Raw genomic sequence first — 15,973 nt, 5'->3', positions numbered from 1 at the left:
TGTCAGTTTTTGCAAAAGTGTCTGTTCAAATTTTTTCCCTTTGTTCACATTGGGTTTCTTTTCCTACTAATAATTGTCTTTTATCAGAAATGGGTGTTACAAATATTTTCTCCCAGTCTGTGGCTTGCTTTTAGCCAGATTTTCATTTGAAGAGCTGGTGTTAAATTTGATGAAGTCCCATTTATCAAGTTCTTCTCTTATCACTCATACTTTTTTGTGTCATTACTGAGAACTCTTTGCCTGCCCTAGATTGTGAATATTTTTATGTTTTCTTCTAGAAGTTTAATATGTTTTATCTTTTCCAAAATTAGGTATATGATCAATCTGAAATTAATTTTTGTGTAGGGCTTGAGGTTATGTTGAAGTTCATTTTTTCCCCATATGTGTATATGCATATATTCAGTTTTCTCAGCACTAGCCTCTGTCTTACTTATTATCTCTGCATTTTCACAGAATTCAGTTGACCATATATATGTGGTCTGTTGCTGAACTAATTTTTATTGTATTGATCCGTGTGTCTATCCTCATGCTAGTATTCACTTTCTTGATTACTGTTACTTTATAATAAATTTTAAAATCAATTCATGTAGGTGCTCCGGTTTTATTTGTTAAACTTGTTTTAGGTACCCTAGGTTCTTTGTATTATCAAATAAATTTTAGAACCAGTTTGGAATTATGCATTGTATCTGAAGATCAGTTTGTAGGGGAATTGTGTCCCCCTTTAACAATATTGAATTTTCCTGTTCAGAAACATGGTATATCTCTCCATTTATTTAGATCTTCAGTTTCACCAGTGTTTTGTAGTCTTTTTCATTGTATAAGTTTTGCATATATTTTCTTAAATTTATCACTTAGTATTTCATATTTTTATGCTATTGTTTCAGTGTTTTAAAATTTTTTAACACTGTTTACCAAGTATATAGAGATACACTTGATTTTTTAATATTGAGCTTGTGTCTTGTCTTACCACTTCGCTAAACACATTTATTGTTTCTATAGCTTTTTAAAAATGTTTGTCGGTTTATTTATTTTGAGACCGAGATGGAGTGCACGAGTGGGGGAAGGGCAGAGAGAGGGAGACACAGAATCTGAAGCAGGAAGCAGGCTTCAGGTTCTGAGCTGTCAGCACAGAGCCCAGTGCGGGGCTCAAACCCATGAACCATGAGATCATGACCTGAGCCAAAGTTGGGCACTTAGCTGACTGAGCCACCCAGGCACCCCTCTAGTAGCTTTTTTTAGACTTAGAATTTTCTGTGTACACCATCATAATCTAATCACTGTATCTTTTTCTTGCTTTATTGTACTAGCTAAGTCTTCTAATACATTACTGACTAGAAGTGACGTGATCCTTACCATGTTCCTGTTCTTAGGATAAAGAACTCATCCTAAGTTCTTACTTACACTGTTATTATTATCTTACACTGTTAGGTACAGGCATACTCCCTTTTATTACATTCCACAGATACTGCCTTTTATTTATTTTTTTAAATAAAGTGAAGTTTTGTGGCAACTCTTTGTCAGGCAAGTCTAAGTCTGTTGACTTCATTTTTCCCACAGCGTTTGCTCAGCATTTGTCTCTGTGTCATATTTTGGTAATTCTCATTATTTTAAATGTTTACATTATTTGTTTTATATACATATATATACACACACACATATATATATTTACACATACATATATATATATGATCTGTGATTAGTGATTACAAACTCACTGAAAGCTGAGATGATGGTTGGCATTTTTTAGGAATCAAGTATTTTTTAATGTATGCATGTTGTGTTTTGTAGACAATGCTGTTTTGCACTTACAGGCTATAGTATGGTGTAAACATAACTTGTAGAACGATGGGAAATGAGAAAACACACTTGACTCACTTTGTTGTGATACTCACTTTATTGAAGTGGTCTGGAACCAAACCTAGATATCTCTGAGGAATGCCTGCATACAGTTAGGTGTGGTTTCGATTCCTAAGTTGCTGAGGTGTTTTTTGTTTTTTTTTTTTATCATGAATGGTTGGTTATTGACTTCTGTTAAATACTTTGTTATGATGATCGATGATCATATAGTTTTTCTGATTTGCTGTTATTTTGAAGAATTACATTTATTTGTGAATTGAACCAGCTTTGCGTTCCTGGCATCCCACTTACATTAGTCATAGTGTATCATCCTTTTTACACATTCCTGGATTTGACTTGATAGTGTTTTGTTTAGGAGGTTTTTCACCTATGCTTTTAGGGGATATTGATCTGTAGTTTGCATTACTTTGTAATGTCTTTGTACCGTTTTGTTATCCAGTTAATTGTGGCCCTTTGTCTAACTTACCAATGTAGTAGCCTAAAGTTGTCATAATTTTTATTTCATTTTATTATTTTTTTAACGTTTATGTATTTTTGAGAGAGAGAGAGAGACAGAATGTGAGTGGGGGTGGGGCGCAGATAGAGAGGGAGACACAGAATCCGAAGCAGGCTCCGGGCTCCGAGCTATTAGCACACAGTCTGACATGGGGCTTGAACTCACGGACCGCGAGATCATGACCTGAGCTGAAGTTGGACGCTTAACTGACTGAGCCACCCCGGCGCCCCTTCTTTATTTTTTTAATGCCTGTAGTCTCTGTAATGATGCTCTGTATTTCATTTCTGGTGCTAATAATTTGTTTCTCTCCCTTTTTTTCTTGATCAGTCTCGCTAGAGACTCCTTGATTTTTTCCGAGAACCACTTCTAGTTTCATTGCTTTTTCTATATTTTCTATTTTGTTTATTTTTGCTTTTTATCACTTAATTTCTTTTGCTTTCTTTGGATTTAATTTGCAGTTTTTCTAGTTTCTTAGGGTGGTCGCTTCAGTTGGTGATTTTCAAACTTTCTTTTCTAATAGAAGTATTTAAAGCCACAGATTTCTAACCATTGTCTTAGCTGCATCCCCAAAACTTACTATGTTGTATTTTCATTTTTACTCAATTCAGAATATTTTTTGTCTTATAATTTCTTTTTTGACCAGTGGGTTATTTGGCATTGTGTTGAAATTTCCAAATATTTGAATATTTCCAGATGTATTTCTGTTTTTGAATTTTAAATTCCATTATGGCCAGAGATCAAATTGATATGAAATGCTATTTTTTATCATATATTAAGGGCCCATGTGCAGTTGAGTCTATTTCTGGGGTTTTTTGTTCTGTTCTATTAGAGTGCTTATCTCCAATAGGACTACTTTTTCATCCAGCCACTCCCAGGTTTTCTTCTTTATTTTTGAGCTTCATACATATCTTGACTACTAAAAAAAAATAAAATAAATAAGTTTTTTAAAAACCTATTTATTGAAAATTAAAAAATATATATATAGCAGTTAGAATAGTACAGTAGTATACAAGTACTTTTGAAAATCATACACTCAAGGACAATTTTGTTTCACCTGTAACATCCCTTCCCTTTTAGATTATTTTGAAGCATGTCTTAGATATATCATTTTATCTGTAAATAATTCATTTTTCTGGAAATATTAGGGCTCTTAAAACAATAAAACACCTGTAAGTACCATTATCACCCCTAAATAGAATGAACAGTTCTTCCCTGATATCCTCAAATTTCTCTAGGTATCTTTAAAATATATGTATATTTTTACAATTAATTTGTTCCAGTTAAGATCCAAATGAGGTTTACAAGTTGCATTTGTTTATCATCTTTTAGTCATTTTTAAAAAATTATTTCATGTTGGGCTAACTGTCTATTACAAACATTTTTGAAAGGCTTTATCAGCTCACAACCAGTGATGGTCATTCATAGCCTCACTGTCTTACACCCTGCCTTCACCGGATTATTTTGCAGCAATCCTAGACATCATATAATTTCACCTATCAATATTTCAGTGTGTATATTTAAGAGTTACAGACTCTTTGTTTTAAAAATCATAGTTAATAGTGCCATTATTTGCTCCTTTGAAAATTAGCAATTATTTTTTGCTATCCAGAGTATGAATTTCCATTACTATCTTTTTTAGAGAGAGCAAGAGCAAGTGGGAGAGGGGCAGAGAGAGAGAGAGAGAGACAGGATCCCAAGCAGATTCTGTGCTATGAGTGCAGAGCCCATTGGGGGGCTTGAACTCACGAACCGTGAGATCATGACCTGAGCCGAACTCAAGAGTTGGACACTTAACTGACTAAGCCACCCAGGTATCATTTAATATTAAGGTAGATTAAATTTAAGGAAAATATATACACTGTAGACCCAGGTATATGTCTGTATAAATACATATGCGTATGTGCAAATGAGTAGGATAGTGGTTGCTATTAGCGAAGAAAATGGTATGCAGACGGTGGAAGGGAGGATTTAGTTTTGTATAATTGAATTTTTTATGTTTAAAGATTGTAGGGGTGGCTAGGTGGCTCAGTTGGGTAAGTGTCTGACTTTGGCTCAGGTCATGATCTCACGGCTCATGAGGTTGGAGCCCTGCATCAGCCTCTGTGCTGGCAGCTCAGAGCCTGGAGCCTGCTTCATTCAGATTGTGTCTCCTTCTCTTTGCACCTCCTCCACTGCCCTGCTACCATGGTTGGTCTCTCTCTCTCTCTGTCTCTCATAATAAACATAAAAAATAAAAAAAGATTGTATTCAGACATTTTCTGTATGTGTAACTAGAATTTTAAATCTTAAGACTGTACACTGGCCTGGCTTTCTAATTTTAATATGAGAGTCATAATCAAATATCAAAAAATAGTGAAAAGGTTCAGTTCAGTTAGTGAATTTAATTAGATAACCTTTCATTTGATAAAAATGTTATAGGAATTTGGGGTGGCTTTTCTTTACTAAAAGGAACTGGCTTTTTCTTCTTAATGTTTTACTTAGTTTTGAGAGGGAGAGCATGAGCAGGGGAGGGGCACAGAGGGGGAGACAGAGCATCAGAGGATCTGTAGTGGGCTCTGTGCCGACAGCATCAAACCCATGTGAGACTCGAACTCCTGAAACCCTGAGGTTATGACCTGAGCCAAAGTTGGACATTCAACTGACAGCCACCCAGACACCCCAGGTATTCTCAGGGCACCTCGGTGGCTCAGTTGGTTAAGTGTCTGACTCTTGATTTGGGCTCAGGTCATGATCTCACAGTTGGTGAGATGGATCCCTGCATCAGGCTGTGCACTGTCAGTGGGGAGCCTGCTTGGGATTCTCTCTCCCTCTCTCTCTCCTTCTCCACTCACTTGCGAGTGTGTGCTCTCTCTCTCTCCCAAAATAAATAAACTTAAAAAAAAATTATGTGGAGGGGCGCCTAAGTGGCTCAGTCAGTTGAGCGTCCGACTTTGGCTCACTCAGGACATGATCTTGTGGTTCACGAATTTGAGCCCTGCATTAGGCTTGAGGCTGACAGCGTGGAACCCACTTTGGATTCTCTGTCCCTGTGCCCCCCCCCACCCCCCCGTCCCTCCCTAGTCCCACCCACCCCGCTCCTTTCCCGTTTATGGTCTCTCTCTCTCAAAAATAAATAAAACATTTTTTGGGGCGCCTGGGTGGCTTGGTCGGTTAAGCGTCCGACTTCGGCTCAGGTCATGATCTCACGGTCCGTGAGTTCAAGCCCCGCGTCGGGCTCTGTGCTGACAGCTCAGAGCCTGGAGCCTGTTTCAGATTCTGTGTCTCCCTCTCTCTCTCTCTGCCCCTCCCCTGTTCATGCTCTGTCTCTCTGTCTCAAAAATAAAAAAAAATTAAAAAAAAAAAAGTTAAAAAAAAATTAAAAAAAAATAAATAAAACATTTTAAAATAAAGTAAAATTTATAAAAAGAAATATGTGGACTCTGAAGATCAAATTCAGAAAGATATTACCATCTTCATTTTTCCCATTTTCATATTGGCTTTTCTGAATAGATAAAACAGTATATAGCTCCCCTAAATGTATACTAAGAAAATTCACATATTTAAGATAAAAAGCAAGTTTTGTCACTAAACTAGTAGTTACTTGTATAATTCTGGTGATTTTATGAAGATGCCAAGTTATACCTTCTTTGTGCCTCATACCTTGTTGTGGGCAGTGGTTCGTGATTCTTCCCTCAAGTGGCTTTGTTAACATCACTCCATAAACCCATCACAGACAGCAATCAGTGTTACAATAGACATGCAAGGGAAAGATACACAAAACATGCAGCCAGCTCTTTTGGGCAAACTGGGAAAGATACTACAAAGGAGACGACAGTTGAGCTGAATTGTTCTTCTTTTTTTTTTTTTTTTTTTTTTTTTTTAGTAATTTCTGCACCCATGTGGGATCCAAATTCACACCCTAAGAATCACATTCGCTACTGACTGAACCACCGAGGCACCCCATGAGTTGAATTCTTAACTAGAATTTTAACAGGAGGAGGACCATAGGCAGAAATCTGGGTGGAATAATAAAAGACGAAAAACATTTTTTAAAAAAGAGCTATTTAGAAATCTGCTACGTGATAGCATGTGATGCTGTGTTTTGAGAAAGCAAGAAATTGTGTAAGAATTCAGTGGTAGGAAGTTAAGATGGAGTTAAGATTAGTATTGGCTCTATACTGGCTTTTGTGAACTATTGTTTTTCTTTGTATACGTCTAATGCCCTTCTGTAGCAAGCGGCATAATTTGGCATATCAGACAGGGGTTATCTGAGTAGTAGTATGAAAGAAACATTTTATCGTGCTGTAAGAGTCTGATGCAGGGATTTGATCAAATCTGGGGGTCATTATAGAGGGTCTCTCTGAGGAAGTTGCTTTCAGGCTGACACCTGAAGGATGAGTCAGAGTTGTCCAAGCTGAGCTTCGAGAATCAGTGTTTGTGACTGAGGCCTAATAGCACGTGTGGCAGGAAAATAGCCCAGAGTGGCTGCAGCAGCGGAGGGAATGGTATAACATGGCATTGGAAAGGCAGGCAGGGGGGTCCAATCATGCCCAGGCTCGTGGACCATGTTCATGTGTTTGATTCTGGAGATGCTCTTTTCTAATACTAAGTCATCTTTTGTGCAGTACCAAATATGCCCCAACAGCGGCAAGACCAGCATCATCAGAGCACCATGATGCACCCAGCCTCAGCAGCAGGCCCACCGATTGTGGCCACCCCACCAGCTTATTCCACACAATATGTTGCCTATAGTCCTCAGCAGTTTCCAAATCAGCCTCTTGTTCAGCATGTGCCACATTATCAGTCTCAGGTAAGGCCGATACGACCGAACTCTTCATTTTTGTTCCATTTAAATAACTTCTAACTTTTAATATGGTAAAGGGGTTTTCCTTTATAGTTGTGCTGTGTGTTATGGTGAAGTAGATAGCTAAGGATTTGGGGGGTCTTTTTCATAGAAGATTGCTGATCAGTGTTAACGTATTTCAAAGGAAATAGCCAAAAACAGTTTTAGGATTCTCAGACTTGTTTCTGGAAACCATGGAGTTAAGACATCTAACTAAAATTTGCTTGACTGTATTGGATAGTTTAATGTTTTCTCTTTATTTTTTGTTTGAACACAGCATCCTCATGTCTATAGTCCTGTAATACAGGGTAATGCTAGAATGATGGCACCACCAGCACATGCCCAGCCTGGTTTAGTGTCTTCTTCAGCAACTCAGTACGGGGCTCATGAGCAGACGCATGCGATGTATGGTAGGAAGACTTTTGTTTGTCTCTTTCAGTGTGTGTGACTATTCTTAATTTGTTTTAAACCTCTGAAAAGATACTTTAAGAATAACTTGTGCCATTGAGGGTCAGGAATCTAAAGAAAAGATGAACCCATTTCTATAAGTTTTGGCAAATCTGTTTCTAAAACTCCTCTGTCTTCAGATGTTTCTCCTTAGTTTAACTGAAACGTAATGATGTGTGTAACAGAAAGCATCTTTTGTGGAGAAAGCCATCTTCTTCCTCTTCCTCTTCCTCATCAGTATTACCACCACTTGGCATGGCCTGCCTAAGGCACAAAAGAAAGTTTTACCATAATGAAAGCACTCTCCAGCAAGAAAACATTCTGCTTCTCTTCTTCCCCTGGAAGTTACTGGCATTACATATTTTTATTGCTCTTTGTTAACATTTTAACAAATGTTAACAAATGTTAAAATGTTAAAAAGTATGTTTTTGCCTCATGCTGTATTTTAAGTGGTCAGAATAGTCTAACATTAGATATGCCTTAGACATTAGTCACGTTTTAAATACAGTCATCATAAGCAATGGTAAAATGAAGAAAAGTATCCTATATAAAATAATTAAATGGTATATATAAGAATAATAAGCAGAAATCTCCATCTGAGTTTTATGGCTGGAGAACTTTGTGCAGGTCAACTTAGGTGTCTGAGGTACTAAAATAATATGGTTTTCACGGTTGAGAATTTAAGATTTCCACTTACATCTTGTAATATAGAATCAGTGAGTTGACCCATATTATAGTTTTCAAAATCACGTTAAATTAGTGCCGATTTCATTAAGATGTAAATTTTGTTGTGAACTTTCCTGAGCGCTCCTGTGCGGTCAGTTAGGTTTTCCCATTGGCGTTTCAATTTTTAGAGTGTGAGGAGAGAAATTCAAGTTCATTCATACAGATAAAAAGTGTGCCACTCTTAGAATGAAATCATAGTTACATGTGATTACATGGCCATTTCAGTTCTTAACCCTTTTAAAACTTTTTTAATGACTAAGAATAAAGATTTTCTCCTTTTTAACTTCAGGTGACACTTGATTTTAGAGGTTCATAAGACTAGGTGGGACTCAGGCAGCAGGAATCATCCTTCTTGTCACCTATAACCTGCTCGTGCTTACTTCCTGGAGACATGCTTCTATTGCATATGTTCACAGTGGTAGGAAATCTACATGATCATAGCCATGGTTTTTATAAAATAACTTAAATCTGATCTTAATTTTCCACATTATCACTTAAAACTTCCTGTGTGGATTATTCTCTTTGAATTAAAATGAGGTAATTGCTACATTTTGGGAAACTTTCTTACAAGAAACCCATTCACAATTTAATTGAAAAGTATATCAACACACTGATTTTGGTTATGATTGCTTGTCATTGGCTTGTCTTAACCAGGACTAAATATGTATAAAAAGACACCATTGACTCATCATGTACGCTTTTATGCAATTTGTATATATTTCAACAATTTTCTGGTTTGCTAAAGGCTTAGGTGAAAAGTTCATTATGATTTTTTTATATATTTCTGATAAATACATCATGATTTAACAAGTGGAGAAAACATTTCTCTCCTCCCATTTTCTGGCATATTCCCCTTTGAATAAGATCTAAAACTTTTGAACTAAAATTTCCATTGCTTTTAGAGAACAACTGTCTGTGTACCCATGCTTTTGAGACATTGTAGTAATACTGTGATGTTGAGAAGAATCTTTCTCCTCAATGTGTTCACTCACTGCCAGCATCTGGTTTTTCCTTTTGGATGAATGTTCGTTGGTTTGAAATCGCTTGTACAGTAAACACTGTATTTGAGACACTAATGGTTTTATAACTACCTTCCCAAAACTTTTCTATTTGAAAAGCAGTTGGCCTTGGACCCTGAAGTCAATTGAAATATGGGTAAATCAGAAATACTGCAAACAAAACATTAGACCTAATGTCCAGTGAAATCTGGAGTGAACTAGTCATTAAGACCAGTTTTTTTAATGCCAGGAGAAAGTTGCTCAGCCAGATCTGAACTGCTCTCCTGCAATTTCCATGGCTTGTATTTAATTGATGTCTGTTGATGAGGGGACAGGTTGGGGTGAAGCTCTGGATTTCATATGATTGTTGCTGGTTACTCAGGGTTCTCATTTGGGTACTCCATACTCTAAAAAGAACAGTAGGAAATGAAGTATAAGCCATAATTTAATCTACTAAAGCAAATTCATTAATTCTTCAATAATTATTTCAGTTATTTTAGATCTTCCAAATCTTAATTATGCCAGATAAAGACACATAGATATGTTTTCAGAGTACATTATTTTAAACTTAAGATGTATCTGTTGCTTAGAAATGCTAATTTTACTCTCATACCCCTCGAGCAGTTTATATTTCATATTCCCAAAGGAACCAAATGTTTTTAGTATGAATTATGTTTATTGTTAAGATCTGTTCTATCTAAACATTTTCAAATTTTTATGCAAACAAAAGAATATGCACCGAGATGTTGGCAACAGTTCTGTGTCACCTTTTTGTCACTTACCAATTGGATGGCCATAGCAAAAGGCTTTGAGAATAGAAAGGACAGTAATGACTAAAGACTGATTGTTATCTTCAGATGGTTGGTATGCCGACAGATTACTGAACAGTTACATTGTTAGGAGTTATCATACATTCTAAGTAGTTGTTGACCTTGTTCTCTTTCTAGCTATCTTAGAAAGGATTTTGATTGCAAAAACTTCATCTCTTTGACCTTAATCTAACTTTCATCATTGCCCCATCCCTCCTAAGAAGTTTTTCTTAGGAGTAACGAAAGAAGTTCCTTTTTGTTTCTTTAACATCTTGTCTTGTAATTAACTTAATTTTCTTTTAGGGCAGTGGCATTTTCCCTTTCAGAAATAGTAATGAAACTTTCTCTACCAACTAGAGCCATCAAGAAGAGTTAGATCCAGAATCCTTTTTGAGTTTGTTTTTGGTAGTTTAATGCAGATAAATTAGAAAATACATGAGGCAAAAAGATTGAGAATGCACCTGTTATCCCTCCACCTGATAATTACCTGTTAACATTCTGGTGCATATCCTTCCAAGTGTACCTACACCCCATTTATGTAAACATTTTAATAAGGAATGATATCACACCCATGTTTAATAATAACTATTTTTTCTTAAGTTTTGGGATTCACTTCCAGATGCCTGATAAATATCTTACAGAATAATGATGTTTTTATTAATAATGATTTACAAATCTGTTTGAGTCTTTTGAATTAAACTTGGTAAATACTCTCTTATTTTCGTACATTATTTATATTAAGGTTATTCAGTGGAATGCCATGTTGGTCTTTCGATTAGATGATTTTATTCATTTAAACAAGTCAGCATGTGGAACTCAGCATATCAATACAGAAGAAAAATGTTTCTTGGTTCAGCCCTATCTTGTTTAATTTTGTAGCAATGTTTAAAGTACTTGTCATCTCTTGTAAAATAAGAAAAATGATTTATGCATGAATACAAAAAGAAATTTATAAATATGTCAACCTTTCCAGAAAATTAGGAAAATGCACACCTCAAAAGGCTAATTTACCTTTCTATTTCCCAAATTCAGCATGCCCCAAATTACCATACAACAAGGAGACAAGCCCTTCTTTCTACTTTGCCAGTGAGTTGGGTTTTTTATACTAATTTTTATTGAACAGTAAAACACTTTTTAAAGAATACATGTTAAGGGAGTAGACTTGTTGAGCAGTATTTTCCTTGTGCCAGACAAAATCATTGAAAATAATGTATATTTGTAAATAATTCAGAGTTTTAAAAAAAGGAAATATAACCCAGCTTAAGAAAGCTGGAGTTAATTAAAAAATTGAGTTGCTTCAGAAATTAATTTTTGCATACCAAGCAAACATGTGACTGTTTTGGAAATGCCTAATATTTTCCTTGTTCAGAGAAACTTCTCCAGAAATGCATTTTTTTTCCCTTTTTTTTCAACCAAGCCACAAACTTAGTATAAAAAGCTTAAAATATTAGGCTTTTTCAGTATCCTGGCTAGAAGAAATTTATCCTTATAAGGATTTTTAATTGAATAGGTTTGAAAATTTAGGGAAGAAACATTTCTGTCTTTTCAGTCTTTGCATGACTGAAGGTTTAAAATACTCAAGTGGTAGACACCCAGGATGTTTTGAGCTTCACCAGGAAAGCATGACCTAGCTGCTTGATTCTGTTTGGCAGCACTGGCCCCTCTCACTACCAGTGAAAAGGTAAATAAACGATGGCTCCTAAATGGAGAAAGTCTGGGCAGGGCTCTCTTTTGGAAATGAACGTGTAGGGTACATCCTAATTTATTTTGTAGGGCAGTTTTTAAGTAAGGCTAGTCGTGGACTTTTGGTATTTGGATAGGAAAGGTACTAATTTGCAGAAGTCCTTCAGAAGTGTATGCCAGTAATGAGTAACTTTATGTGCAATATTATATTCTAAGGGATATTAAATACTAAAATTTTAGATACTAAATTTTGGGTTACTTTAGAAAGACTTAATGCCTGAATTTACTAAATGCCAGATTTTAAAAAGTGTTGAGAAAACATTTTGACTTAAGCTTTCATTAACTATGCCATGACTTGGTATCCAAAAATAAGTGTGTACTTGTTATTTATTTGGTGCTAGGAATTGTTAACAAATTTAATCCTTTAATAGATGCTCTTTAAAAAGGAGTCTTGCTGTATATCTGTACCATTAAAGGGAAATTTTGTATGTGATATAGTATGTAAAAAACAGTTTCAGTAATTAATTTTATTATGTACTCAATTTGAGGTCTCAAATGTAGTTATCCTCACCATCTTACTGTCTCTGTTTAATAATTTTGGAGTCAGTTTCCTGGTAAGTAGCTAAAAGTTTCTTAATCATCACACCTAAGTATTAACTGCCTTAGTATAACTTCCCTTAAGAGGAATTATTAGTTCTTAAAAGAAGCTAACAGTGGGGCTGCTATTTATAATTTAAGTTGCTGCTTGTACCACCCCCTCCCCACAAGCCATTTTGCCATGGTTTGGTCTAGTTGCATTTTACCCCTTTTTAAGAGTTTTGTTTTCATTTTTAGTGTTGCAGTGCTGGTGATCTCTCATGACTTGTGCATCCAAGGTCAAAATGACAAAACCTAGTTACAAATTAAAGGCACAACATTATTGACTGAACTGGCTTCAGTAAGATCATGGCTTAGGAAACAACTTTTAGAATGTGGTTAATGTTATGAGGATTTGACAAGTCACGTATTTAGAGTTGTAAACATTTGTATCAAGGAACACAATGAGTGAGGAACTTTTGGACCAGGTCTGACCCAAAAAAAGCAATACTTCTTTGATTAGCCTGCATTAATCCAGATTTCATGAAGGCAACTCAATTTTTATAAATAGAAGTTTGATGAATAGGTAAATCAGAGTTTTGAAGAACATTTATTTTTACCTTTTGGACTCCTCAGCTAAATTAGCAAGCATGGATAATAAAAGCAGTTAAATGCTTGACTTAGCTCTGTAAAGCCCAGCATTTACTGTTCTTCACTCTCCACTTCTCCCTTCTCTGATTCCAGTAGATTTCTTCTACAGTTTTATTCTATCTTGATTCCTTTCTCTTGGCTCTCTCTTCCCTTCCACCTTTTCCCCCGTCAGCCTTTTAATGTCCCTCCTATCCCGTCTTTCTTTGTCTCCTTCATAACTGGCCTTTTGAGGAACCAGACCATATTTTTGTTGTCATAAAGATTGAATTAAAGTATCGATTTCACATTTTTCCCAGTCACCTACCCAGTTTTCCTACGTAATATGGGAAAAGAGTTCCTGGATGAGGTACTGGTTAGCAGATATCTTTTAAGCAAGGAGATAAACAGAGGAAAATATTTCTAATTAAACTTTTAAAAGTTTTATTTGCAGCTAATGAAGCATATTTACATGTCCTTGATTTTTCTTATGATGCATTCTAGTTTGCTGGTGCTTAGGTAGGGAAAGGTTGGGTGTTTTAAACAAAACCTGTATAGATGCACGCAGTTTGGATTACTTGAAGTATTTGTGCTGTCGGTGCAAAGGAGCTATAAATTATAATACTCTAAAGCCTTTCACTGTTGGTAAAGTACTCTCGCAGAGATTCCTTTTAAAAATGCACAATAAGACATATTTCATCTTTAATTTTTTCCAAATAATTTCAAGATTTTAACCCTTTTAAATTGATGAATTACTTCATTACGAGACGTAAAGACATAATTATTCTCTTAATGAGGTCCTGTTTCTATGTGGGAAAATTAGTAAGACAGCACCCAGCTAGAATTTATTTATTGTTTTTAGTTCCTTAAAATTTTGCTTAGAAAGTCATTAAGACTACAAACATTTCTTGAATAAATAAAGCTTAAAAAATAGAAACTCTGAGATTCTGTACTCTCTCTTTATGAAACCTCATAAATAGAATATGGGATTCAGGAATTGCTTCCCCCTGGATAGATTTAGTCTTGTTACAAATGAAACATTTCAGAAGCTTGGGGTGTGTGGAGGATTTTAATGCTAGTAGTTTGAAAATAAGGAACACGAGGGGTGCCTGGCTGGCTCAGGCTATGGAGCATGCTACTCTTGATCTCTGGGTCATAAGTTGGAGCCCCATGTTGGGGGTGGAGATTACTTTAAAAAAAAAAAAAAAAAAAAAGGAAAAGAAACGAAGAAAGAAAAGAGGGAGGAAGGATGGAAGAAAAGGAATGTGAATGATTTTAGACGTCACTATCCAGTAGAACTTTCTATGATGAAAGTATGCTATAAATTGTGCTGTCTAATCAGCAGCCACTAGCTACATGTGGCTATTTTAGTTATTTAAAAATACATTTGAAAAATGAGTGTAAGATTTTTGCAGGAGTAGAGTCCGGTTCAAAATTTATGTCAAGTCTTTTAGACCAAGTCAATGTCTAGACACTTTGAGGGGTTCTGAAAGTTAACCTAGTGAATGTGATAGTGGAAAATGGCCTTCTAATAAGCAAATGATGTAGAAGAAAGACACTAACTGACTTTTATTGACTTGTGGGACCGTGGAGTTAAGGAAATCAGCACATCATTCTTCCCAACTCCCAGAAGACAGGCACTGACTTCCTAGAAACACCCAGAGAGTATCTTGCCACAATTTTCCTTATTAATATATTCCAGTGTGTATTAACTCTCATAATTAGGGAAATGTTTTCAGTGTGTAAACCAAAGTGTTTCGTTTAATCTGGGCATTCATGAATATTCATTAATGCCCACTCTGGTGTTGGCAGTGGATGCACAGGTGATCCTAGCACTGGCTGTTTGCCTCGCCCTTCCCTCTTTTAAAAGGTGCATATATGTAGGGCACCTGGCTGGTTCAGTAGGTAGAGCATGCAACTCTTGATCTTGGGATTGTGATTTCAGACCCCATGTTGGGTGTAGAGCCTACTTTTAAAATACACACACACACACACACACACACACACACACACACACACAGTTGGGGAGATAACCAGTTAGGCTGGCATGTTGGTGGCCTTTGGCCCTACAGTGTCAAGCACTGCAGAATTGCTTCATGTGCCTAAACCTAGCATAACGTTTCCATGGGACATGCCCGGTGCCACCTATGCCGTCATGCCTCTTAGACTGCCAGAGTTAGGGTGCTTGATCTCAAATCAGTGCTTGTTTGTCCCTGTCAGTCCCCTGTATGTCTGTGTGTGTGAGGTACATGAGGGAGCTATTTGGGAATTGTTTCTGTGAATGGGCTTAGCTTCTCAGGGATTTTAGGAGGACTTTGAGAAGTCTGGAAGTCCCCTGTTGCTGGGGATGTATCTTGAGAACACTTAGCAGCTCATCGCCATTCATGGTTCGATTTATATCAGTGTGTTGTCAGTAGTCACTGGAAGCAGTGACTTAGTCTTACTGTGATTTTGGTTCTCACATTGGTGTTTTAGGAATACGTGCACAAATGAATTTATGCCTAATCTCCCTGTTTTGTATCAAGGTATGGTCCTTGCTGAGATTCATAAAGGATTGGCTTTGGGTTATCTTTAATGAACACATTTTTACTTAAAGTGGCCTGTCATATTTTCTTTGAAGTTACTCTAACTAGTAAGAATCTTTCTAAAGACTGGGATGCTTTGAAGGGAGTTCATTTTTCCACATAGTTTAGGTAATTCCATTTACTAGATTTTTTAAAGCAAAGGTGAGAGATCCTTGAGCAAGGAGGGCCCAGGGAATAAACTGAGTGACTTCTGTGATCAGCTGGGAGAGACTGTGGTCATTTGGCCCTGAAAATAGAGCCCTGACCTTGCCGCATACCTTATCCAGCCCTTTCTCCCAGCCCCAATACAGTCAGTGCCTAGGGACACTGTGCCCACTCCAGGGCAGTAGCATGGTGAGGTTAGCCAG

General features: G+C 36.5%; 1 protein-coding gene across 14 annotated transcripts in view; it reads left to right on the top strand.

The window, feature by feature from the left end:
• ATXN2 (ataxin 2) overlaps positions 1 to 15,973 on the top strand; it is a 146,269-nt gene that overhangs the window by 97,171 nt on the left and 33,125 nt on the right. For 12 of the 14 annotated variants that reach the window (XR_008422119.1, XR_008422118.1, XR_008422115.1 and 9 more), the window contains 3 exons: positions 6,958 to 7,142; positions 7,453 to 7,585; positions 11,188 to 11,241. Coding sequence is in view for 9 of the 14 variants with exons in the window: in XM_053902026.1 (XP_053758001.1) it covers positions 6,958 to 7,142; positions 7,453 to 7,585; positions 11,188 to 11,241 (372 nt within the window). In the remaining 5 variants the exon portion in view is untranslated. The remainder of the gene's footprint in view (positions 1 to 6,957; positions 7,143 to 7,452; positions 7,586 to 11,187; positions 11,242 to 15,973) is intronic. The other 2 variants (XM_053902025.1, XM_053902028.1) reach the window with 1 other exon arrangement.

This window comes from Panthera pardus, unplaced genomic scaffold, assembly GCF_024362965.1.
Source record: "Panthera pardus isolate Hobbes unplaced genomic scaffold, ASM2436296v1 HiC_scaffold_15, whole genome shotgun sequence".
Lineage (NCBI taxonomy): Eukaryota > Metazoa > Chordata > Mammalia > Carnivora > Felidae > Panthera > Panthera pardus.
The sequence above is the reverse complement of the archived record's forward strand: the minus strand, read 5'-3'. Positions and strand labels throughout refer to the sequence as shown.